The sequence below is a fragment of the Cryptosporidium andersoni genome (genome assembly GCF_001865355.1).
Source record: "Cryptosporidium andersoni isolate 30847 chromosome Unknown contig_43, whole genome shotgun sequence".
Lineage (NCBI taxonomy): Eukaryota > Apicomplexa > Conoidasida > Eucoccidiorida > Cryptosporidiidae > Cryptosporidium > Cryptosporidium andersoni.
In genome coordinates, this window is record NW_027122877.1 from 36,603 (window position 1) to 62,187 (window position 25,585).

Below are 25,585 nucleotides of genomic sequence, written 5' to 3' on the forward strand. Positions count from 1 at the left end.
TTTACTATATAATTTTTTTCTTTAGTTAAAAAAGAGAATTATATTGCAACAGTCTGATCAGAATAAAACTTCACTTGCCTACCCTCCATCTAACCCCCCCCTCTCTACTCAGCACGTGTCGATAGTTTTTAAGTACATTATATTTATACAAGACCTAAAGTACCGATATATATATTAGCGCCCAAGTTAACATTACGAAGAGCTTAGGCTTGAAATGTACTTAAGCGCAATAGTTTAGTCTATTAATACTTCCAATAACTTTACCAATAAGTACTTTCACCCTTTTGGAAAGCTATAAGACAAGTTATCTTTACTTTTGAGTGTTAGTATTCCAATCACTTTCATGTGTGGATGGCTAAAGTATTACTTTTGCGAATATTTTCGATAGCTCTTTGGACCCTGAAACAGATCAATTGCTACTATGCATTAAAGAATACTTTAAACTGTAAATATCCACTATTACCAGAATTTATTAATGGAATTGGTTTGGGTACTGAACATTTATACATATCAGAAGTCCGTGGAATCTATCATAAACCGGAGAATCAAATTCATTTAGAAATATATGAACCAAGCATTGTGACAATATCCTTAGAAAAGTCCTATGAAAGTACTTTAGATCTTTCTTATTTGAATATTTTGCATCAATTAAATGATAAACCAGGTGATGTTATATTATTCGGAAATCATACTTGGGGAAGTGCAGGAAACAATACTAGATTACTTCTACGTGGACTACTACAACCATCATCGTACATTATATCTATAGGATCTAATTATATTAAAGATGAATATATATCTGGGAAAGTTGATACAGAGTTCTGTTCCCCTATAAGATTTGATTTAGCTCTAGTTAAGGAAGAAGATATATCATACAGTAAATGTATGGTAATTAACCCATTTAAAGAATTAATTGTTCATTTAGATGAATCTGTACCTTATAAATTCTCAAATGAAGTAGATCATCCATTTTTATTAAAGACTCCCGAAAGTTCACATTTATACAATAAATTATACAAAGGTAGAATTTTATGGTCCAAATTGTTTTTTGTCCCAATAAATAAAGCTAAACCTGATGATATGGTTCATATAGCCGTTGAATTGGGTTTTAGATACATATTTTCACCATTACAATTAATTCTGGAACCAATAGGTTCAAATGTTAACATGAATGAATTATTAAAAAAAGATATTGGAATAGAAGAAAAAGTTTTATCTCGAGTTTTATTTGGTTCACCAGTATATAATGGGCAAGTATTTAGAGAGACTATTGCTTTAAGATCTTTTAGACTAATTATTATTGTTCCAGAAATGTCTCACATTCCAACATGCATATCTTTTGACTTGAATATACAAATTAAAATACAACCACCAATATATAATCTGATGAATACTGCTTTATTGTCATTTAATCAATGTAATTTGAAAAGGATACCAAGTTCTTTAATTCAAGATGGAATTGAGCTATTTGCTAATTCTCAAATACCCAAGGTCCAATTGGGAAGTTATATGTTTGGTTCAGTTATTCAAATTAAAGGTAGTTTTGCACCTCCACACTCTACATCATTATCAACAATTAATATCAGATTATCAAAACCAAGTACTTTTTATATGCTGGCATATCATGATCATTCAGAAATTTCAGTTGTCTTGTCAAAAAGTACTTCTTTTTCTCAAAAGGAAATAGATGAATTTTATGGCGAGGAAGATAATAGTGAAGTGGATGATACTCGTCATAGCCAAAGTGAGAATATCATTTGTAAGAGTACTAATTTAGCAAGAGAAGGGATAACAATAAAAGAAACACCTTACATTTATTGCCAGGTAAAAAGTGCAGGTGATTATTATTTGCATATTTATAATTTTCTTCTTAATGATTCTAAGAATTCTGTGCTCTCTTGTTCTCCTCTTCATCTTCATATTGAAGTTATACCACTTGTTACTCAAAGATATTCCTGCCCAATGAAGAACTCAATAGAGAACTTTTCATTAAGAATTAATAAGGAATCATCGCAAGTTCACATGAATAATGTCTATATTTATCTTGGAAAGAGTAGTGATTCTACTTATTTTAAGGATAGAGATATTATACTTTTATATAGCAAAGATTTTGAAGTCCTAGAAGGTGAGGAAGACTTTTATTTTACCACTACTCTAACTATTCCAGAACATGCATATATAATGATATTTATGAACCTTTTATACAAAGGAGAGCTTTGGAGTGTTTTAAATCCAGTGTATAGGAGAACATTCCATAATTCAATTGGTCCACTATTACCTGGTAAATACACAATACAACTATTTGCCTCTATACCATTAGATGAATTAAATCCCTATTTTAAAAGTAATCTATCAAATTTCAAAGAGAAAGATAGGATAAAAGCTGATTGTATTTCATTTACATATAATATAAGACTTGTAAGGATATCTGAAGTAAACACTTCAACTCTTATATCAATGAATTCTACTGAAGATGCAAAACAAGTTTGGCACTCTAAGATGTGTGAAATTAATCATATGACACTACCAAGTATTATAGATTTGAGGATACTTTCACCAGAAGAAGATTATATTTTAGATGGGACATACCTTATACCACTAGATGAATATGAGTTAGAAGATGAAAATAATGATATTATGAATAGCAATGAATTTTGGTTTCAAGATCTTACTAGTTTAGCTAAAATCACTATATACTTATCTACAAGAAGTGTTTTAAATGCTGCAATTGAAAACTATCATGGAATTATCCACTTATATACAAAGAGTATTAATTTGAATGAGTCTAAAAAAGGTTATAACAATCTCTTTATTGAATTGAATGAAGGTGTACATAATCTATTTTTACAATTTGATCTACTTGAAGATTTTATTGATGAAACAATTGAAGAGGGTGGATGTCCTCAATTCAAATTTCACTTATCTATATCATCTTTAAAATTACTCCCAATATTTCCTGCTTTATTAAGTAAATCGTCAAATTTCAAGTCATCTTTTTCAAATTTGAACAAGAAATGGACCCAAAAAGAAATAACTAATATTGCTAACAAATATATTGAGCAAATTCTACCAACTAATAAGATATCTTTGGATCTTACGAAATTAATCCCACGTAGCTCTAATAATTATATATTTTCAATTGATAATGGTAATGGAGTTGAATTAAATGAATTGAATTTTTGGTTCTCACCATTAATGAATCTCACATTTCCAATTACAACTAAAAGTGACAAAAGTAGCTTAACAGTAGAACTTTTTTTAATTCCAAATTGGATACCACTTGTTGCCAATCTCATCAAAATTCGAAATCAAACACAAAGTTATAATAATGGGAATTTTCACTTAAAAAGTGCCACAAATATAAAACCACTGCATTATAATCAACACAGTGTAGAACTTTTGGATTCCAATATAGAACGTGGTTCTTATATTCTTAGTATTCACGCACGTGGAACTTATTCTGTGGAGGCAATAAATCGCTGTTCCCTAATTAAAATAAGGATTATTTTATCATCAACTACAGAATCTAAACAATTTTCTCTTCGTCAAGAACTTCTAAATATACCGGATTTATTACCATCCCTTACTCTACCTGATTCATTAAATAGGTTAAGTTTCTTACCAAATAAGGATACTAATATAGTTACAACAATTCTGATAAATCTAAAGGAAAAAAAGCAAACATTCATTTATGTACCAAAAGGACAATTAATATTGATTAGATGTATTTTTGAACCATCATTCATTGCAATATATGAGGTTTTTGTTTCTATTTATCAAACTTCAACTGAAGATCATAATGTGGAAAAACCTATATTTGAGTCTAGTAAGTATGGAGATACCTTAACAGTTTTAAATCATGGAAATTATACTATCCAATTTCAATCAAACCCAAATGACTTACCATATTTAATTACTATTGGTTTGACATATTTCGATCCCTTAGGATTTTCTAAGTTCTTTGAAAAATTCAGAACACCAAGTTTACACAAATCTGAAGGAAGTGTTCAAGAACATGATCACTCTATTGATAGTGAAGAAATAAAAAAGAAGCCAATTAAATTATCTGATAATAAATTCCACTGCCACTATTTTATTGGTAACTTAATGCGTGAAATAAATCCAGAAAAAGAGATTTACTATAATTCAGGGAAAATAAATGTATGTCAAGGTCCTTCCAAAGGTAAATTTGTAAATAGTTTTACTGATATGAGCTTAAATGTACAGACATCATCTATTGTATACCTTGAAATTAATTCAAATTTTTTATACCACTTCTATAGAATTGGAATTATTGTTCCTGAAGGCTATTGGGTAGCTGAACAACGAGGTATGCAAAGTTATCTAGAAGTTGAGTTGGGAAAAGGAAATTATATAGTACGTATTGAATCCTTAAATTCTTATTCGGAATTTGAAGATCCAAATATAATTCAATTTACTTTGTCTATAAACATAAATCCAATGCAAGATAGTTTTACAGTTAATAGTTCAATGTCAAATAGATCAGATGTATCATTTAAATATGAATGTTATATTCCAAATAGTGTACCCCTACCTCTAGATCTTTCAAGTATACAAGGTGGTAGTACTGTATATGGAGGACCAATAGATCCAACAAATCCTAATTATCTTTTAAGAGCAAGAGTAATATTAACAGATATTCACAACGGAAGGAAAAAAGTATACTTTGAATTAGCTAGAAGGTACTTACCAATATTTGTAAGAATATCTGTACATCCAGTTAATTTTGATATCTCAGATACACCTAACTTACTCCAAATATTTTTAATGAATATGAAAATGACTCCATTCTCACCTATATCATCATTTGTTGATCAAGAATTCAATTCTATTGATTATATATTCAATGTTGACAATGAATCTATTCTTCAGAGTCAGCTAGAAAGTCAAAATTTACCTTATTGGCTAACATTTACCCATTCTATTGAATCATCTACACATCGTCCATCATGTATTGCTTTTGACTTGGTTATACATATAATGAAAATGAATAATAAATTTAATCAAAGTTATTTTAAAGATTATATGCAACCAACTAAATCTATAGAGTCATGGAGAGATCATATACAAACTAGAATAGATAAAGCTCTAAAAGTTAGGGATTTTCCTCAATATATTCATATATCTTCAGGTCCAATTATGGTGCAAATAGCAGAAACTATTGATGAGGAAATATTTATAGATTTATCTGAAATATCTCTCTTAGAAGCTTTTTTAATCATTAATATATATTATAATCCTTTGCTAGTACTTGCTAAATTGGCAATCTTTCCAGAAAATGATCAGAATATTAGCAATTCTAATATAATACCAATACACTCAAGTGTATTTCATTTTACTGGTAATATTTCAACTCCACTTTATGGTAAACAGACAATATCTATGGTTGTTAGTAAACAGTTTTATAGTCTTGAACTTTCCTTAACAAATTTACCACCATTTATGTTGAAGTCAGTACCCATAAAATTTGACATTTCTCTTGTTTCAATGCAACATAAAGAAGGTATGAAACCATTGATTATTTCAGTTAATCCTGATCTATCAGTACCAATTCTATCTGGTCAGAATCTTCAAGTAACAATTAGATTATCTATTCCTTTACTTGAAAAGAAAAATTCGAGTGAATTATTAAAATGTTTCTATATTATAGGGAAAACAAGTATTGAATCAAATTCTGAAGTTACATATCCTTCAAATATACAGATATTAGATTCTGGATTTGGAGTTAGTATAACATTTAATAGTTGGGAAATAACAAAGACTCTAGTAAATAATAATAATAAACATACTCTTACAGGATATATTGTAATTAATAATAAGAAATTAATTCCAAAAGCAATTCATTTAGAATATTATACATTTGCACCCTGGATATATTCTGAACATTTGGACAATCAGAATTTATACCTACCAATATCTGCATATAAATCTAACTCTGTTGGGTGGGCCACTTTACCATGGAATGGCAAGTGGGACTTAATCAACTTCGAAAGATTCGAAGTAAATAAATTAAGTGAAATTAAAAGAGCATTATTTGGAGAATCTAGTGGAAATATAATAAAACAACCAGAAATATCCACAGCCCATATAGACAATATAACTAGTGAAAGTATTGATAACTTCTCAATAAATCAACACATCCACATATTAAATGTCTTCAAGGTCTTTATTATTATTTTCATTATTACTATTCTATGTTATATAATTTATTTTATGACTAATATAAAGTATTGGTTTACAACACTTAGTAAATTCTTAACTAGTTCATTTATTAATCCGAATAGAAGGGGGGACTATGACCTTGTTAGTGAAAAAAATGACTTCGACTTCTTAGATACTAATGATAGTGAAGATGAAAACCCTTCAAAAAGATATGGAACTAGTAAAAAAAAAATTTAGAATATTTTAGAAAATAATAAAAATCTTTAAGTATTAAAAATAGTGGGGATACTCCCGCCTGTCACTATACCCGTATGCTTGTGCCGCCTTTACGTTTTCTTTTTTCTCTTTTTTTACTAGCCTCTTTCTTTTACTTTTTCCTCAATCTATCTTTTTTCCTCTTTTATGTCGAAAACGACTAGTAGTGGTGTTTTAGCAATATAATTTGTTAACTGAACTCAAGCAGCTAGACACCTTTGAACTGAAGTTTGTGACGGAAAAGTAGGAAAAAAGACTACAGATAGGGTATAAAAGAAAGGTTTCACTTAACCTAAAGAGGAGATATATTTTTGAATTTAACTAAGGTTTTCTGATAAACCTGGACCTCTGTAATATCTGGAATATTAATTTTAAATAATCTATTGGCTTTGACTTGATTACTAGGTAGATAAGTCGAGTACTGTGGTCAGCCCTACTGACAAAGTCTCAAAGTAGAGCGATTTCAGATCGGATACTTTGGTTATTAAATCTAATTGTTCAATAGGAAGGAAATCTTGTTATTTGAAATAATTTTAGTTTCTTGTAATGGTCCGTAATTGAATTCTAGTCTTGTCTAGTTAGATAATTACAGATGGCTACTGCTATTGAAAGCGAACATTACAATCATATAGGAAGGTCTTTATATGACAAGTCCGGTATTTATGATGATGAATTACTTCGTTGGATAGCTGAAGCCGAATATTTAGGGGTATCTAGGGAAACTGCAATACTGGTTGCTACTAAGCGTCGTGCTTTATCTCTGAACAAAGCTACTGCAAGTTTAGATAATTTGCAGTGTACCTCATGCACTGACAATATTTCTAATGTCTCTAATCTTCATATGGAGATCCAGGCAGTTCCTACTGTCTCTACAATGGCAACAACTACTGTTGCATTAAATAATGGATCTTCTCCAATGGGTATTCCAGAGGATATTATTAAGAAGAAGAGACGTAATCGTAGAAGGCGAAAGAATAAATTAATATCAAATATTAGTAGTATAAATAATGAAAAGTCTATCCACTTCTCTGGAATTACAAATGATGTTAACCATTCCATAGTAAATACAGGAAATAATGGAATAACCATGAATTTTAGTGATGATAACAGCAGTGTTGACACTACAATGGGGATTGTTAATGCTGGCTGTGAAACTGAGAAGATGAATCATTTATGTAGCTTAGATGCAGCTGTTGCTGCTCAAAGTTTTAATCCTTTCTTAACTACTAATTCAGTTAGACAAAGAAGAAAGAGGCGTGTTTATAAAAATCCAAAATCTTCTGTTATTAATATACAGGATTCACATCAACATTTAAGTAATACTAACAGTATTTCTGATGTCAGTAATAATTTCCCTGTTACATCATCACCTTGTGTTAAACGAAATTTCCGCCGACGATTTAGGAAAAATAAATTTCACAATCTCACCTCTACTACTATATCACCTGAAATAAAACCTATGCAGAGACGTAGTGGAAGACGATACAACTATGATAGGGGTAGAAGGAGGCCTGGGAAAAGTGATGTAGTTAATCATGTTAGAGAGCAATTACGTTTAACATATGAAGCTAGAGGATTAGATATGTAGTTGGTACAGATCTAAATTATCTAATATATTATAAAGTAGAATAGTAGTTATTTTTAATAATAAATCTGTTACTTGTTTAATACTATTTCCCAAAGTATTAATAAAAGACTCTTTGAATATAATCTCGTAATTTTTAATATTGTCAAAATTATTAATTCATTATTATTATACTATAAATCAAAGTTTTATCAAATACTATTATAAAAGATTTCTTAGTATTAATATTATAAAATTACTGGATCTAGTAATAAATCTTTATGATAACAATAGTAGCTAATATTACTTAGTGTATAATTAATTATTATTTATAATTGAAATAATTTACAATATATTAATAATATTAAATATAAAGTATAATCTCAAAGTAACATTTAAATAGAAAAATTGACACAATTAATTAAAATACATCTCTATATAATCCATATAATTTCAAATATAACGAGTTATTTGTAGTATTTATTAACAATTGTAACACTACAAATTATTTGAAAAGTTTAGCTTAATCTTATTAAAATATACACAAATTAATCTTGATAAATTATTAGCCTACTATATTGATTAAAAGAAAAAAGGAAAAGTTAAATAATTTAATAATCACTTTATCTCACTATATATCATAGTAAATTAGTAAAATATTTATAATATCAACTTTCAAAAGGAATATTCAAATAAACAAATAATATTAATATAGAATATACAAAACTTCATTAAGTATTATATTTATCAATTAAAATACGAAATATTGTACTTTTCTTATTCCTAGTATAGTTACACTAATTTTAAATTCTCTCTTTGTAATTGAAGACAGAAATTCCAAGTAATGTAAATATTAATACTGTATTTAGGGACAAGGACGTTATTAGCGGTATTTGCTACAACACAGATACTGGTATCTACTGGATTTATGTGTCTCTTATAGACTAGATTTACATATTGTAAATTAGTAATACAAGTAAGCAGAAAACAATTAACTATAAGATAATTAACATAGATTAAAGTCGTACATATCAATATATATATTAATAGAAGATTATAAACAGTTAAGAAGAAATGGCAAAGTTTTCTGCGGAAAATACATCCTTATTACCAACAATTAATCCTTATAAGGATGGTAAAAAAGCAAGTTTAATAGAACGTTTATCTGAACAGCTAATTATTAGTATGGAGAAATTAGGACTTAGACATGTTAATAAGAGTTCAGTAACATCTGCATTTTTTGCACTTGTTAATACAACAATGGGAGTGGGAGTACTTGGACTTCCATGGGCATATAGTCAAAATGGTCTCCTCCAAGGAATTCTATTAACTCTTCTTTCTGGAATATTTTCAATCTTGGCATGTGTATTACTTTCTGAAATATCATTGGTATTAGATAAAGATGGTGGAAATGAATCTGTCACATATTACACAATTGCAGAAAAAACATTCCCAAAAATGAAGCTAATGATAGATATGTCAATTCTTGTTATGTCTTTAGGAGCATGCAGTACTTATCTTATTGTAGTTGTATCTGTATTGCAAACTTTATTTGAACCATTCTTTCCAGATTCAATGAGTGTATCGACAATTCGAACTTTAATTTTATTTGCTATTGTTATTTTTGTTATTGGCCCTGCAAGTTATCCTACAACATTAGCTGAATTAACAATAATAAATTGGATAGCTGTATTTTCTTCTTTATATGTGGTAATTGTAGTAATATATTCTTTTCTTTCTCAAATTTCCCAATTACCAATCTTATTACAAAGAGTAGATCTATTTAGTACAAATTCTGCCATTAACCTTTTACAGACATTCCCAATATATGTCTTTTCTTTTACATGTCATCATAACTTTTTAAATGTTGCTAATGAATTGGAAAATAAAACACTTTTCAGATTAATCATTACATGTATCTTATCAATTGGGTTTTGTATAATTGTGTATGTATTTATGGGGGTCAGTGGTTACTTATTATTTGGAAATACTTTAAAATCTTCAGACATTCTTAGTATGTTTGATACATCAACTACTATTATTCTTATTGCTCGAATTGTCTTAGTATCATCTTTGGTATTTTCTTTCCCAGTTTCTTGTCATTCCTTTAGAAAATCTTTAGCAATTATTATAAAAGGTGGACAAGATGCTGATAGCTCATTTCCAAAGGATAGATATATGTTACGTTCAATTACTCTTTTATTCCTCTTCATATGTACTACTATTGCATTCCTTACTACTGATCTTGGATTAACATATGAGCTTATTGGTTTATTCTGTTCAAATACAGTTTGTTATTTTCTTCCAGCAATTTTATTTCTTAAAGTCTTCTGGGATAAACCTTTGGGATTTCTAAAGATTTCTGCAACTATATTATTGATTTTTTCAGTTTTAGTATATCCAGTATGTTTCTCAGCAATATTATATCCTTATTTTTATAGACAAAATAAATCATAGATTTATTTTTATTTAGATTGGGATTTATTATAATACTTAAATTAAGGATATATCTAATATTTCTCTTTAATTACATAGTTTTATTTAGAATATCTAAATATTTTCTTTTTTAATTCGATACCTATTATTTTGTATTGTGCAGCACCTACTTGGCGCCAATAAATCTTGCATCACGTGACATGTCGTGTCTAAATATATCACATGCTCTTAAAAGTTAATTCATATTATTTTATCTTTAGAAAATAAAAGAAAAAAGTGAATTTAACAATGATAGTATACAAAAATAAGTTGTTATGAGGATTTTCCCGAAGATTCTTCAATTTTTTTTTGGTATTAAATATTGTTTACAAGAATATTTCTATAATGAAAATGAAGAAATAAATCTTAATACTAATTGTTACAAAACTAAATTAATAGATTGGAATAAACAAAATTTGTTATTATTAGATCCTGGTCATTTTATTTATTTAGATAAAAAAGTTAATGATTCATATAATTATAAGAAAGTAAAATTATATGGTAACCCAGTTTCAATTAAAGGATATATATTATCTAAACATCCTAATAAGATTCAACCTAAAGTATTTGATAAATTAGAAGTTAACCATATTTCCAATTCTAGTAATCATAAATACAATCATAATCATCATTATCATACAGAAACTAAAATTCCAAGATTAAATATATGTAATAATAATAAACAATCAATCTATAAAGTGTTATCAAATTCATCTATAAATTATTTTAATAATCAAATTAGAAATTCAATTAAACAATATGATTTAATAAATACTGGTTTACCTAAAATATTAAATATAAGTAATCAAAATGATAATATAGAATGTTATTCATTAAATTCTATAAATAAACAAAATAAATTAATAACAGAATCTGAAACTGAGATATTAACTCCTCCATCCAATAAATTGAATGACAATATATCTAAATTAGAAATATATAATTCAGGAAATAATATTAGTAAATCTTCACAGTCAAATATTATAAATAATAATATACATCCTGATTCTATATATCAGATTATAGAAGATAAAGAAAGTGTTACACTTTCAGGATATGGAACATATTTATTAGGACTCTAAATAGAATATTACTAATGTCTTTTTTAGTGGTATTATAGAAGAATAGTTTAATTAGATTATTTTATATGGATTAATATAAAAGTGGTAGATATTATAAAAGAAAAAACTACAAACCACATAGGCGGTATATTTCTATTTGTTTTTTTTTTTATTAATGATTTGGAGTAAAAAAATTTACTAATCTTTTATTATGTCAATATCAAAGGCAACGATTTTTTATAAATTTAAAAGTGAAAAGAAATTTAAGGGATTAACTTGTGATTTGCCAGCTCTAGTATCACATGTTAGGGCTAAACTACGAGTAATTCTTCATATAGGTGAGGATATGGAGATTTTAATCTCTGCAAGTGATTCTAATGGCAAATTGATTAATTCCTATCTCTCAGATTATGATGTTGTAAATTCTGGTACATATTTTAATGTTATAAGACTCCCAAAGGAATCTGCAAAACCTTTATATGAAGCTGCTAATGCAAAGGTACAAGGAAAACAATTACCAAATACAAAGTCCTTTAATTTAACAGGAGCGCCTGCTGGTTCAATAAATCTTTCTAATGGGAAAACAATAGATGAAAATTTAAATATTAAATTAAAGAATGATTTAAAAAATATAAACCACATAAATTTATCAACTGAAGTGACAAATTATTCAACTTCAGAAGATGCTGCTATACTATCAGTAATGCAGCAGCACGGTGATAGATTTAAACAAAATGACTCGCAAAGAAACGAGGCATTAGAACAATTAAATAATAGATATTATAGGAATAGATGTATAAATCAGGCAGGAATACTGAATACAAATATTAACTATAGATGTGATCCCTATAAGAAAACTGTAAATCAAATACAAATACAGAATACATATAATTCCGTAAATAATTATAAAGGTAACTCAATTAATATAATGGGTTCTATAGATGTTCCAGAAGATTATATTTGTCATATGTGTGGTGAAAGAGGTCATCATATCAGAGTTTGTCCTAAAGTTAATGAAGGGGCTTCTCAAAAGAAGATCCGACCAGCAACAGGAATCCCAAGAAGTTTCCTTCGTCCAATAAATTTTGATGAAGAAGGAAGATTATATTCAGAAATTTATTGTCTCCCTGATGGAACATTTGCAGTTCTTAAAGATGCAAAACAGTTATCTAGTACAGCTTTTTTAACTAGAACTGTTGAAGATACTATTGGTAAACATATGGGGAAGTCAAAGAAAGATACAGGATCTGTTAGGAATTCACTTACTTGCCCTATATGTACAAGATTATTTAGGTATGCTGTACTTGCTCCATGTTGTGGTGAAACGTATTGTCAGGAATGTATAATTAATTTTATTAGAAACCATGTTGATACGGCATCAGGAGTATCTCCGAATACAATCCGTGGGATGTGTCCACACTGTTCTACAGTTATATCTATTGCTGATCTTGAACCTAATAATCCTATAAGAACTAGTGTAAATGTTGCTCTTGGTCTCCAGTCTAATTAGACTAATGAAAATTTATAATTTATAACCTCTTTTAAAAATAATATTAGAATAAAACGGTAGATTTGCTTTTATTTTAGAGACTGAATTGTAATTTATATATTTATCAATTTTATATCTATCTGTTCATAGTTTTTTAAATTATTTGTCTGGTTTAATTATTGAGTCATATTCAACAACAATAGGTTGTAGATTTTCAATACCTAAATCTTCTATTGAATCATTTTCTGGAACTTGCTTTTTTGTATGAATTGCATTTATAAAATTATCCCATTGTTGAGTTGTTAAATGTAGATAATTACAAGTTTTATCTTCTTTTTTTAATCCAAAACAATTTTTAATATATTCCCAGTATTTACAACATTTAGATTTTGAATCATCGTTGGGTTTATTTAAGGGTCTGATTGTTCTCCTAATATTATCTTTCTTTTGACGTATTTTTGTACGGGTTACTTGTGATTTATCTTCAATATTATCTCCTTTATAATATTTAGATGATATTTCTATACTTTTATCTTTGTTATTTCTTGAATTTCCATTAAAATATTCATTAATTAAACTCCGAATTGATTCATCACAGCTTATATGCACACTTATACTTTTATCTTGTTCAATATCTTCTTTTTTCGAAATAGTTTCTTTAGAACTATGTGATATATATTTATCTATATTATTATTTGATTTATTATTAGAATCATTTATTGGTATATTTTTATTGCATATTTTTTGTTCATTTGGAGGTTTATTTGGAGATATATTTAGAAGTTTATTTGAAGGTATATTTGAAGTTGCAATTCTTTGTTTGTTATTTGGTTTACTTTCTGTTTTATTATCTATCAGTTCCAAAATTTTTTCAAGTCTTAGTTGTAATCTTATAAACTTTAATTCTTCATCTTTAAGTTCTTTATCTATACATTTTAATTTTTTTTCTATATTTGCACCATATTGACTAGTATACAAATCAAATTGGCTATATCTAGTTATTAGATCTTTTATAGATCCCGAATATTTATTTATTAGGAGTTCATCTAATTTATCATTATTTAATCTTTGTATATCTATAATATTCTCCATTGTATAAATTTATATTTATAAATGAATAAATTTTCTAAAAAGTAGAAGATTCACACATTACATGTAACAAACAAATGCTGCATTGCTTTATTCGGTACCCCTTTAGGCGGGTCATATTTTTTTGGCGGTTATCAATCTATAATCACTTCTCTTTAACCTTAATAATATTATAGAAAATATATTTGTTAGGGTCTTATAGATAAGTTGGAATATTTAATATACTCTATTAACTTAGAAGCCTTCTATATGGCTAGGTTAATCTCTACAAAATTTGGAAAGAAAGGGACTTGTATTGAGTTTGATGCTACTAAAAGAAATGAATTTATAAAGAGCTTTCAGAAGAAACGAAAAGAACGTAAGGAGAAGAATAATGAAATAAAGAAATATAAAGAACAAAAAATTAAAGGAAGTATAAAGAAAGATGTAAAGGAAGTTATGAAACGTCGTATTAAAGAGATAGAAGCAGTTACTCAAATAGATGGTATGTTAAACAACTAAATAATTATATATTAATTTCTAGAATTAGAATGAAAAGACTAAGAAAATATTTCTAATTATTAATACGAGTTGATTTTAGGTATTAAGAGAACAGATGTAATTCCAAATTATGAAGCAACTACAAAATCTAAACCTAGGGTAAGATAATAACATAAATATATTATTTAGATTTATTATTATATTGTTTATTTTAGTTAATTAAGTTTAAAGGGGAATTTAATGAAGTTAATAATCCTTGGTCAATGCCATGTACTATTCAGATATCTGATAATATTGATTTTTAAATTAATATTTTGAATATCTAAAAAGAAGTGAGAATTAGATATTTGTATTAATTGATATTACTTTTAGTATATAAATTATATTTCTAAGAATAATATTAAGTAATAAACTTCTAAATAGTTGTATTTTCTAAATTCTCAAGATATTTAGAATTAATTTCACTAAAAGGAAATAATTGATTATTTGTTTCTAATGCTAAGTGAAACCCGACATTATATTCCTGTTTAGATTCCTCATTTAAAGAATCTACATTAAGTACTTGTAATTTTGAATCTTCAATTGATTGATTTTCAGCATTAATTTTTTTTTGTATTAAGAACCAATAGTATGAATTCTTTAAAAATCTCCCAATACTTCGTCCTCCATATGATATTTCTGAATATATGTTCTGATCTACTAAACTTTCTTGACTAAACTTATTGATTCCCGTAATAAAAGGTTCAAAACTTCCAAATAAACTTCCCATATATTTACTGCTTTTAATAGAGTTTTTATATGTATTTTCAAGGTTCAAAATTGAGGATTGGATATAGTTTAACTCATTTCTTAGTTTGAGAATTGTTTTTTGAGTTACCTTTCCTTCCTTTTCCTTAAATTCTTCTTTATTCATACATTTTTTCATATTTTTTGTAAGTCTACCTTTTTTTATTTTGGTAGATTTTGATACTCCCCTAGTTTCAGTTAATTTTATATCTGAATATTCTGGGACTGAATTGATTTGTATTTGCTGACAGTCTACATTATTTAAGGAATTTATATCAGTATTAAAGTTGACAGGAATATTACTATCGAACACTACCTGATTACTTTTCATAGTAATATTGAAGGCAAAGAGGATTTTACTTTTAGATAGGTGCAGCTTCTAAAACTTCATAGCTATATAGGCGCTAATAATGGCGCTATGTGTTATACTGCACGAACAACTTATTTTATTACCTTTATTATTATAGAGATTAATTAAGTAATTTTAAGAGCTTATATGAAAATTTTCTTGCTAAGAAAATGTCCTATATGCTTCAGCATCTAAGAAGTGGGTGGGCTGTAGATCAAGCTATTCTGAGGGAGGAAAATCGAGTTGTATGTATTAGATTCGGTCATGATTATAATCCAGACTGTATGTTAATGGATGAAACTTTATATAAAATAGCTGAGGATGTTAAAAGTTTTTGTATAATATATTTAGTTGATACAACTGAGGTACCTGATTTTAATACTATGTATGAACTTTATGATCCTGTATCTGTGATGTTTTTCTTTAGGAATAAACATATTATGGTTGACTTAGGTACTGGTAATAACAACAAAATAAATTGGCCACTAACTAACAAACAAGAGCTAATAGATATTATAGAAACTGTATATAGAGGTGTTAGAAAGGGTAAAGGTCTGGTTATATCACCAAAAGATTATTCAACTAGATACAAGTACTAATCAAACAGGTTAAATTTATAAGAGAAATCAATTTAAATAAGATATTCAATGTTATAATATAAATTAAAATATATTTAAAGAAACTAAATTATTTACATATTACTAAGAAAGCTGAGAAATCTTATCTTCAATAAGAGATGCACTATGACAAATCCATTGTATTAATTGACTATCATTGTTTGGATCTATTCCATCATCAATAGCCCACTGAAAAACTATATTTTGAGCATCAATAAGTGATATCCCCAACTTTTGAGAAATCTCATTCCTTAAATAAAATACTAAAAGCTGTCTTTTAATTCGATGGATAAAGAATATTCTAGCACTTTTCCATGGTACAATGTCACGAATAGCATGTTTAGCTTTCATTCTATTAGCGGTATCATGAAGATCTGCAAAATGAACTGCTGCAGCATGATATACAGGTAATAAGAAACTACATCGTTTACTTATTTCTTCCTTGATAGAACTTCGTTCTACTGAATCAATTGGATAACCTTTTAAATGTAATTGTTTATCCTTTTCTTGTAATGATAATAATTGAGGATCTAATCTCATCATCCACTCTTTCAAAGCTTTATGTCTAAATCTAATTTCAACAATACCCGTTGCCTCTAATACACCTCCACGTGCTGTTGGATCAGCATACATTTCAATAACTTCTGGATTAATATTAGAATCAAGGACAACCCAAGCTCCACCACGCAATTCACCCTTAGGAGGGATATAAATGAAACATGGTTGACGGTAGTTAACCAATTCATCAACAACAAATGAACCATATTTCAAAATTGCATCGAACATATCTTTTTGTCCACCACTGAAACCACGCCAATTTGCAATCATAATAAGAGGTAATTCTTCAATATTAAAGTCCCGTATTGCCTGAGCTGTTTTATATGCAGAATCAGGAAACCAAATCTGACCTGGTCGTACTATTCTTAATTCACTAGTATGAGGCATTACAGGATCAGCAGGTTGTACAAACTCAGTTACACGAGTTTCTACTAAGATAAATCCTACAGGAATACCTCCAATTCGTCCTCTACCAACAATGACACTTTTAGCCCAATCACTCATAACCTCTTGAAATGATCCTCTATCACACAATCCCGATAGCCAATGTCCTTTAGAATCCATACATCCAGTTAACATGAGGCGTGGATCATCTGTATTACTGTTGCAATTGTAAGTAATATTGCGATATATGGGATCTGTAGGATCAACCATTATTGGTAATCTTCCACCAAAACACTCTGGAACATAACTGAGCCACCTAAGCAGTTCATAACACCCATCTAAATCATCTTTCACAACTAAATGGGTAACCCCATTTTTAGCCATAACCTCGGTACCTCCTAATTCATCATTGCTACTATATATATCCTTAGCAACCATTTTATTTAAAGCTTGATATCCAGTCAGAACAATTGGAGCACCATGAGCCTTTTGTATTACACGATGACCTAACCTAGCTAAATAAGCACCAATCCCAACTGTACGAGATGTTACATATGTAATTGTAAATATAGACTTTGCAGCTTTTGATGTTTCCCCTGCAATTCCACCACTTCCACACAAGTTTTCAACTCCTAATCCTGTTTGTGCTCCAACAACATCTTTTATTTTATAAATTTTCCCATCTTGAGGGTGATCTATAATTTCTGCATATATACTATTTTCTAAGTTATATTTAATATAATCTTCTTCTGTCACATAAATATATTTGTAACCCTTTATTGGGTGCTCCGGATCTATAAACTCAACACGTAAACATTTCTGAACTTCTGTTGCTAAACCCATTCTAGCGCCACTATTTGCTGCAATAAATATTCTTGGTATTCCCAATAATCTAGCATATTCTGATGCACGCTGAAATAGTAAATCTTCCTGAATTCCAAATGTACCCATCTGATGTGTAATATCATTGCCAATAAGTATAACACGTCTACCTTTTGGATATTCTGGAGTATGCATTGTTAAAAACCATGCAACCATACCACATGTATTACACCCTGGCTCTCTCTTAACATACTCTAATTCTCCTGTTTCACAATTAAGGTCGAGTTCAATCCACTCCAAGATTTTATCTGGTAAAAATGCTGTAGTTCCATGTTTAGATTCAGTGTTGTTGGTACCACCACAATATAATGAGTTACTATGAGATTTTAGTTCAACAGAGTTATTTGTTAAGGTATTCTCTAATGGAGCTGTTACAAAGTACTTTGGACACTTTTTCCACAAACTCTTAATTGCTTCTTCAAGTAAGTCTAGAAAATCATATATATATACTGTATTCAAATCAGCTGCCTGAGCTCTTTTCTGATCTATTTTTCCAATTAATGGATGAGGTACATCAAGTGGTTTCCCATCATAACCATTTTCATACTGAAGAAGAGGAGAACCCAAAGTTATTTGACATCTTGACGAAGGAAGGCTATAATTTTTAGAAATTAAGGTATTTCCATCGATTTTATTATTTTGGGATGCAGATAAAATAGATATGTTGCTATTATTCAAAGACAAAATATTCACAAACGACTGTCTTGAGTTTATTGCTGCAAAAATTTTTTTCCCACCTGTTATAGGATTTTTAACTTCAAAAAAGCTCCTTAATCTTATGGCTTGTCCGGTAGGATTATCAACAACAAATCTGACAGGAACAATTACATTGTTACTATCCTTACTGTATACTGAACGTTGAATATAGCGAAATTCTATTGTTTTTAAAGATGTTTGTTGAATTCGTTGTAAATATCTTTGAACCAATGTCCTTACTGCGTCCTCTGACATACTAGTTGTGATGAAACCAGAGTTTTTGTTGCTCAAGATACCAATAGATGTAAACAACATATGATGTAATCCCGTAGCAGTACTTAAACGTGATACATTTGAAGATGCCGAAAATGTGTAATTTTGATCATAGGATAACCAAGACTCCAAGGTACTTAATGCTGCAATAAAGTATCTCTCTTGTTCTGAAAAGTAGTTTTCACTACATTCATGTTCTATAACAACTCGAATAAAATAGCGACGAGACTTAGATATAGAAGAAGTAACAGTTGAAGCAATATTATGGGTTACAGGGTATTTTTGAGATTTTAATACTTCACTACTCCCAGATTGAGAAGCCAAATTAGGGATAGGTATAGATGTAAGACCAGTAATACAAGTTGATTTACTCTCATTTCCACTGGCCTTTGGTGAACTTGGTTTTTTATCAAGTGGAAGAGATATTGAATCTATTTTATTACCAGATTTTAGATCTATATCTTTAGAAAATACAATTAAGTTATCATTCACAGGTTTAATTATTTCATAGGGAATGGCAACATATAAATTTATCCCTGGTAATGAACTTGGAATTGGTGTAACACTGAAATATCTTAATCTTTTCAATTCTAAAGTACTTAGAAGTGTACTACATACATTTCTTATATATTTCTCCTCTACATATCCATCTCTAACAATACTTTTATTTTCATTTGTATCAATTATCTTCTCATCTAGGTTTTGTAGCTTGTGAGGAATAGCTACAAGTGACCGGAAATGATAGTAATATGGTGAATTTGGAGAAACCAGACTTGCAGATAAAGATTCTGACGAATTATCTTCCATAAATGGAAATACTACAAAGGAAACCATATATATATTGTTTTTTAAAAGTCTTGGTTGATGTTTATTAAGTATACTCTCCAACTTAATACTTGGATCATTTGAAGTTTGAGTTCTAGTTATATCTTCTTCATCCTTAACTTTATTATCTTGGATATAGGTTTCTGCATTTGGAGATTTTGACAAGATAACTAGAAGGATATAGGAATCAACAGAAGATGGGATATGAGGGAAAAAATTGTGTAACAAATATAACTCATCAATACAATTAGCAAAATTTTTGTTTAAGTCCTCAATTGATTCAAAATATAAACCAATAGTTGTCTGCATATGTGATGATTCCTCAATTAATTCATCAGCTACATTGCTGGAATTAGTTCCACTAAATGCATTTAACATGCATTGCCAGCGGCTATTATCCTTGAGACATTCGCTGTTAGTTAAATACATGTTTGTAGTTGGTGAACTATTAAATTGCTTCAAAACTTTTGAATTTGGTTTCCTTCCGCATTTCCCCATATCTCCTTCAACTTCTAAGTTCGAACCAAGCCTTGTAATTTCCTGAGGAATAGTTGATGATGAACGTAAGATGTCACAATGATTCTGTAGAAATGATGATGTTAACAAAGCATGATGTGTCCAAACAGCTAGAATCCTATTGTAAACTTGATTAATATTTATTGGAGATTCACTTGGAGTAGAACAAGTCGAATTTAAAATATGAGAGTTATTATTTTGAGTTCCACTACCATCAAGTGATTTGTTCCAAGTTTCACCAGAAGACTTGATAAAATAAAAAGAAAGACCACAGCGTTCATAATGACGTCGAATATAAATTTCGCAAGCCAACTTCGATATTTCCGGGTTTTCATGTCCCCAACAAGACAATAGTGCAAAATCTGGGAAGTTAGAATAATCAGCTACTAAATTAGAAATTGTCATTGGAAGATTTGTTGAACCACCTCCTGAATTAGTGTTGTTACTAGAACATCCCCAGTAAGGATTTGGAGTACTTAAGTTCAACTGTAATGGGGATGAAGGAGTATTTGAAATTGAAGTAAGATGTGGATAAACATTTGACTGTATACGATATTGCTGAAAATCATATATTTTCATTGCCACTAAATTTACTTGAGACATCATAGTCATGTTTTCCTTCATTAATAATACATGACGATATGCTCCTGCTATCATAGTATATTCTACAGATGTTAGTTCTGCTATTTGATGAATTGTGTCATGAAATGGTGCGGTACATTGTAGTAGATCATGATTATTAACCATCTCTTGAGCAATAATCTCTAAGATCTCATTTTTTACCTTTAACTGTTGGTGAGAACGACCCATCTCCATCAAAGTCTGCAAATCATATTCTGTACGCATACTAGGAATAACCCTAGCTGAGATAAGAGATGATCTCTCTTCAAATTGCTTCTCAATTTCAGTGTATCGCACGAGAATATCATGCAATTCATACATTAGGCGCATCCAACGTCCCTTTTCGTTACGACGAATAATATATAATAAGGGCTCGTACTGTGATCTTGTAGTTACATAAGAGTCAACTGAATTAGATTCCCCATTGTCTGCTTCATGAATTGCTTGCTCGATGATTTCATTTATCAAACGGAGGCTTTCCATACAAAGACTTTCTAGCTCAGTTTTAGAAGAGGCTGTCAAAGCTTTCTTGCGTAATTCTTGTAAACTGAATGAAATCTTATCATCCTCAAAAAGTTTACTTTGTTCACCAGGTGTATCCTGGTATTTCAAAGATTCATCGGAAGATAATGGGGAAGAAGTTATTTCTTCAAGTTCAGTTGCAATTGAGGGGGAAGACGATATAGGTGTCTTATTCTGTTTTGTTGATTGAGAATCTGTGGAAGTATCTAATTTACAAATTGAGTATTCATAGATCTCAGAATTATAATAAGATAATTTCTCTTTGTTATAACATAAGTTACTAGTACTTTTTTCCAACTCAAAAGCCTTATACCAATGTTTGTCACTAACTGACTCAAGTAGTTTAAATGTATTTTCAGTGAGAAAAAGAATCTGGCTCTTAATATATACTGGTATCAGTGGTGTAGCAACTTCACATGCTTCCTGTATTTCAATAAATGGAATCGCTGGATCTAGAACATGATAAAACATTTCTAGAGCAGAAGCTGCATCTCTGTATGAGGGATAATATCCAGAAAAAACATTTAATAATTGCTGTTGACCTTCACGAAAATTAGCCAATGCAAAACTCCTAGGTTTACCCCTAAATCCACCTGAACAAAATGTCTCAAAAGCCAATTTTGGAACTTTAATATTTTGAGATTGAGGAAATGGTAAAGGGTAAATAGCCAAAGTTGGGGGTTCAAAACCTGAAGGTAATTCCAGTAATGCCAGAATATCTCCAATATTAAATGTTGTACCTTGAGATTTTGCATGCTCTAATTTCCCAGTGTTAGACAATGTCACTTGCATATATGTTTTCATAATCTCTACTTCAGCATAAGGTTGACCTTTTTCGCCTAATCCACCATTTGGAATTAACCATCTAACTAACTTTCCACTTACAGGTGCTCTAACTTGTCTCGGATCTTGCTCTTTAACAAAAGTATACGTAGCCCCATCAAAAGTAACAAGCATATTATCTTCGGCATCTTTTTTAAAAAAAACACGCCTATTTCGCCCGTCAAATCCACCTGATATTAAATAACAAGAATCTCGACCATTTTGCATAGTATCAGGGTAAATATTCCTTATTTTTGCAATAACTGAACTACCATTCATTACAATTCTCACATGGTTTGGTCCAATATAGTGAGCCTCACATATAAATTTAGTTCCTTTGTGTACCAGGGTCATATCATGCTGTACATAAATTGGACCTGGTAATTGACCTTGTTCCAATGCTCTAATAAATTTCTTCTCACTATCTTTAAAAAAACTTATTCCAGTATATGATGCTGCAGCGAATACAGCCACCAAATGTTCAGTAGATACCTTTTTGCATAGTGGAGATGAAAAACATACGCTATTTTCTAACCATTGGGTGTATGTATTGCAATTGATAAAGTCATGATTTTCTAGAATTCTGCTCAAAGTTTCAACATTTGTTCGGATTTCTCCACGTATAGTTAATCCCTTTAAACCCATTATAAGATTTTTTCTAGCTTCCTCTCTGTTCATACCAAATGCAAATATATGACCAAATTGGGAATCAGCATACTGATGAATATTCCCAGGAGAAGCAACAGAAAAATAGCCCCAGACAGTTTGAGAGCTCCGAAATGATATCTCAAATATATCTCCACAAGTAGGTGTGAACCCCTTTTCAGCATATTCAGAAGTAATTCTTGCAGCCATCATATGTCTTGGAGGAGTTTTATTTTGCTCTTTTAATTTTCTGTATTCTTCCACATCTCTAATTTTCTTCAAAGGAATACCCATTGCAATTTGTAACTGAGCTGCAGGTAAATTACAATTGGTTACACCTTCCGAAACTACATGCTCTACTTGAAGTCTTGCATTGATTTCTAGAAATGCAACAGACTTGTGTTCCAAATCGTATAAAAATTCGACAGTTCCAGCACAAGAATAGCCGACTGCCCTACACATCCTTTCAGCTGATTTTTCTATATCATCAACAATTTCCTTTGGGACTGTTACTACAGGTCCTTCCTCTATAACTTTTTGGTGTCTTCTTTGAATAGTGCAATCCCTAGTACTAAGTGCCATGACGTCTCCATAAATATCACCTATTATTTGAACTTCCAAATGTCTACACTTAGTTACTGCTCTCATAATAAATACTGGACTTCCTTTAACTTCATTTACAACTTGTCTATAATTAGATTCAATATCTTCTAGTCTATTACATAGCCTTATACCTTTCCCACCACCTCCTGCACTTGCTTTTATCATAACAGGAAATCCAATTCGATTACACACATCAATACATTCCTTTAGATCTTTTACACAAGCTCCCAAAGTCTTATCTGTACTAACTGATCTTATTAGCTTCCCATTGCAATCAATATCTACTGTTATACCATCACCTGACCAAGGTACACATGGCACATGAACAGATTGAGCAATTATATTTGATTCTATTTTATGTCCAACAGTTTCCATAGATTCTACTTGTGGACCTATCCATATAATTTTTCTTCTAGATCTTTTAAGAGCTGCTGGTAATTGAGAATTCTCAGAAGCATGACCCCAACCAGGCCACACTGCATCACACTCATATTCCTCAGCAATTGAAACTATCACCTCTATATTTGCATAATTATGGTAATTTGGGCCCATTGGGACATCTACATAGTAATCTGCTTCGCTAATACATTCCGTATTACTTTCAATATCTTCTGGGGTAGCCATAACTACAAATTCAAAAGCTTTCTCATTACTAAATGTTACATATGCCCAATGTCTCATAGATCTAATACACTTAATAGCTGCTTGACCATTTGTTGCAACTAAAATTCTATTAATTATATTCGTCCCTCCATTTTGAAAGACAAAATCTTCAACTGAATCGTAAACATCTTGTGTCATTGCTAAAAAAATAAGAAACTATATATTTGAAGATATTTAAATATATATAGGAATATTAGAAAAATATTAGACTAATATTTGTTAAATATATAACTTCCAATGCTCCAAGTATATATTAGTGTCACAAATCCCTAAAACATTTCTTTATTAGACGAATTCTGTTCAATAAAAGAAATTTTTCACTATACTTCTAATACAAGGAATTTTGTTAGAGCAACTATAGCAGCGCCTGTATATTACTGCTCTTTCATTTACTGATTCATAATCTCACATAATACATAGACTCGAAATCGGATAATACTGGTAAAAGATAAATCTTGGAAATAAGATTTTATTCAAAATATTTATATTCAGTCTAATTATATCAAAATTAAGAAATTTACTATACTATTATAAGTATTAAGTCTAGAGAAATCTTTTTTTTTTTTTTCTACTATTCTCTCAAATTAAAAGTAACTATTTGATTCATTAATTATGAAGTATTACTAACATTCTTCCAATAGTAAAATGTTCCGTCAAAAGAATCTTCGTTTTCATCAGTCCTATTCTTCTTTCTAGAAGATGACCATGATTTTATTTTATTAGTAGCATTAGTAAATGGAGTAAGAGGTTTATCATCAAATTCGGTTAATCTTAAGGCTTTTCTTTTTGCAGCATTTTTAGTCTCTATATATTCTGTTTCTGCCCTAAGTTTAGCTACTTTTGCATCTGTTTTTGGAATTAAAACTTTGTTTATATATATTTCTTGTATAGGTCCAAATGTCTCATTTTTAATTTGTGTCATTTCTCTATATAACCCTACTAGAGGGAAAGACTTGTTATTAATTGGAGAAGACCCATCAGTTCTAATCAGTCCTGACATTGAATAATCAGAACCATTGGAATTGGGAGATTGTACCACATTGTCGAGTGGAATAATTCCCAATAAAGAAGCACTTGATAGTTTAATCAAATACCATGAAAATCCCCAAAATATGATTAAGTATAATATCAAGTCACATTCTAAGAAATTTTTTAGAGCCATTTCTTATAGATTATTTACTTTTGTAGAAGTTATATAATATTTGAATTTATTCTCTAATTATTTTG

The 25,585-nt window shown here is 29.5% G+C and overlaps 11 protein-coding genes across 11 annotated transcripts; 7 read left to right on the forward strand and 4 right to left on the reverse strand.

Annotated features, from left to right (window-relative positions):
* Positions 1-351: 351 nt before the first annotated feature.
* cand_004430 (uncharacterized protein) lies at positions 352-6,420 on the forward strand (the record flags this gene model as incomplete). Its single annotated transcript, XM_067210686.1, has 1 exon — positions 352-6,420. One exon carries the CDS (start codon positions 352-354, stop codon positions 6,418-6,420), a length of 6,069 nt encoding a protein of 2,022 aa, XP_067067352.1.
* A 610-nt stretch (positions 6,421-7,030) lies between these two features.
* Positions 7,031-8,026, forward strand: cand_004440 (uncharacterized protein; the record flags this gene model as incomplete). Its single annotated transcript, XM_067210687.1, has 1 exon — positions 7,031-8,026. The coding sequence occupies one exon, from the start codon at positions 7,031-7,033 to the stop codon at positions 8,024-8,026; it is 996 nt and encodes a 331-aa protein (XP_067067353.1).
* A 1,050-nt stretch (positions 8,027-9,076) lies between these two features.
* Positions 9,077-10,459, forward strand: cand_004450 (transmembrane amino acid transporter protein; the record flags this gene model as incomplete). The annotated part of the gene is made up of 1 exon (XM_067210688.1): positions 9,077-10,459. One exon carries the CDS (start codon positions 9,077-9,079, stop codon positions 10,457-10,459), a length of 1,383 nt encoding a protein of 460 aa, XP_067067354.1.
* Positions 10,460-10,752: 293 nt separating this feature from the next.
* cand_004460 (uncharacterized protein) lies at positions 10,753-11,559 on the forward strand (the record flags this gene model as incomplete). Its single annotated transcript, XM_067210689.1, has 1 exon — positions 10,753-11,559. One exon carries the CDS (start codon positions 10,753-10,755, stop codon positions 11,557-11,559), a length of 807 nt encoding a protein of 268 aa, XP_067067355.1.
* Positions 11,560-11,749: 190 nt separating this feature from the next.
* Positions 11,750-13,048, forward strand: cand_004470 (uncharacterized protein; the record flags this gene model as incomplete). Its single annotated transcript, XM_067210690.1, has 1 exon — positions 11,750-13,048. One exon carries the CDS (start codon positions 11,750-11,752, stop codon positions 13,046-13,048), a length of 1,299 nt encoding a protein of 432 aa, XP_067067356.1.
* Positions 13,049-13,186: 138 nt separating this feature from the next.
* On the reverse strand, positions 13,187-14,119 carry cand_004480 (uncharacterized protein; the record flags this gene model as incomplete). Its single annotated transcript, XM_067210691.1, has 1 exon — positions 13,187-14,119. One exon carries the CDS (start codon positions 14,117-14,119, stop codon positions 13,187-13,189), a length of 933 nt encoding a protein of 310 aa, XP_067067357.1.
* A 246-nt stretch (positions 14,120-14,365) lies between these two features.
* Positions 14,366-14,901, forward strand: cand_004490 (uncharacterized protein; the record flags this gene model as incomplete). The annotated part of the gene is made up of 3 exons (XM_067210692.1): positions 14,366-14,600; positions 14,697-14,755; positions 14,812-14,901. The coding sequence occupies 3 exons, from the start codon at positions 14,366-14,368 to the stop codon at positions 14,899-14,901; spliced, it is 384 nt and encodes a 127-aa protein (XP_067067358.1).
* Positions 14,902-15,011: 110 nt separating this feature from the next.
* Positions 15,012-15,713, reverse strand: cand_004500 (uncharacterized protein; the record flags this gene model as incomplete). Its single annotated transcript, XM_067210693.1, has 1 exon — positions 15,012-15,713. The coding sequence occupies one exon, from the start codon at positions 15,711-15,713 to the stop codon at positions 15,012-15,014; it is 702 nt and encodes a 233-aa protein (XP_067067359.1).
* Positions 15,714-15,901: 188 nt separating this feature from the next.
* On the forward strand, positions 15,902-16,330 carry cand_004510 (mitosis protein DIM1; the record flags this gene model as incomplete). Its single annotated transcript, XM_067210694.1, has 1 exon — positions 15,902-16,330. One exon carries the CDS (start codon positions 15,902-15,904, stop codon positions 16,328-16,330), a length of 429 nt encoding a protein of 142 aa, XP_067067360.1.
* A 102-nt stretch (positions 16,331-16,432) lies between these two features.
* Positions 16,433-24,496, reverse strand: cand_004520 (acetyl-CoA carboxylase protein; the record flags this gene model as incomplete). Its single annotated transcript, XM_067210695.1, has 1 exon — positions 16,433-24,496. One exon carries the CDS (start codon positions 24,494-24,496, stop codon positions 16,433-16,435), a length of 8,064 nt encoding a protein of 2,687 aa, XP_067067361.1.
* Positions 24,497-24,968: 472 nt separating this feature from the next.
* cand_004530 (uncharacterized protein) lies at positions 24,969-25,520 on the reverse strand (the record flags this gene model as incomplete). Its single annotated transcript, XM_067210696.1, has 1 exon — positions 24,969-25,520. The coding sequence occupies one exon, from the start codon at positions 25,518-25,520 to the stop codon at positions 24,969-24,971; it is 552 nt and encodes a 183-aa protein (XP_067067362.1).
* Positions 25,521-25,585: the final 65 nt, after the last annotated feature.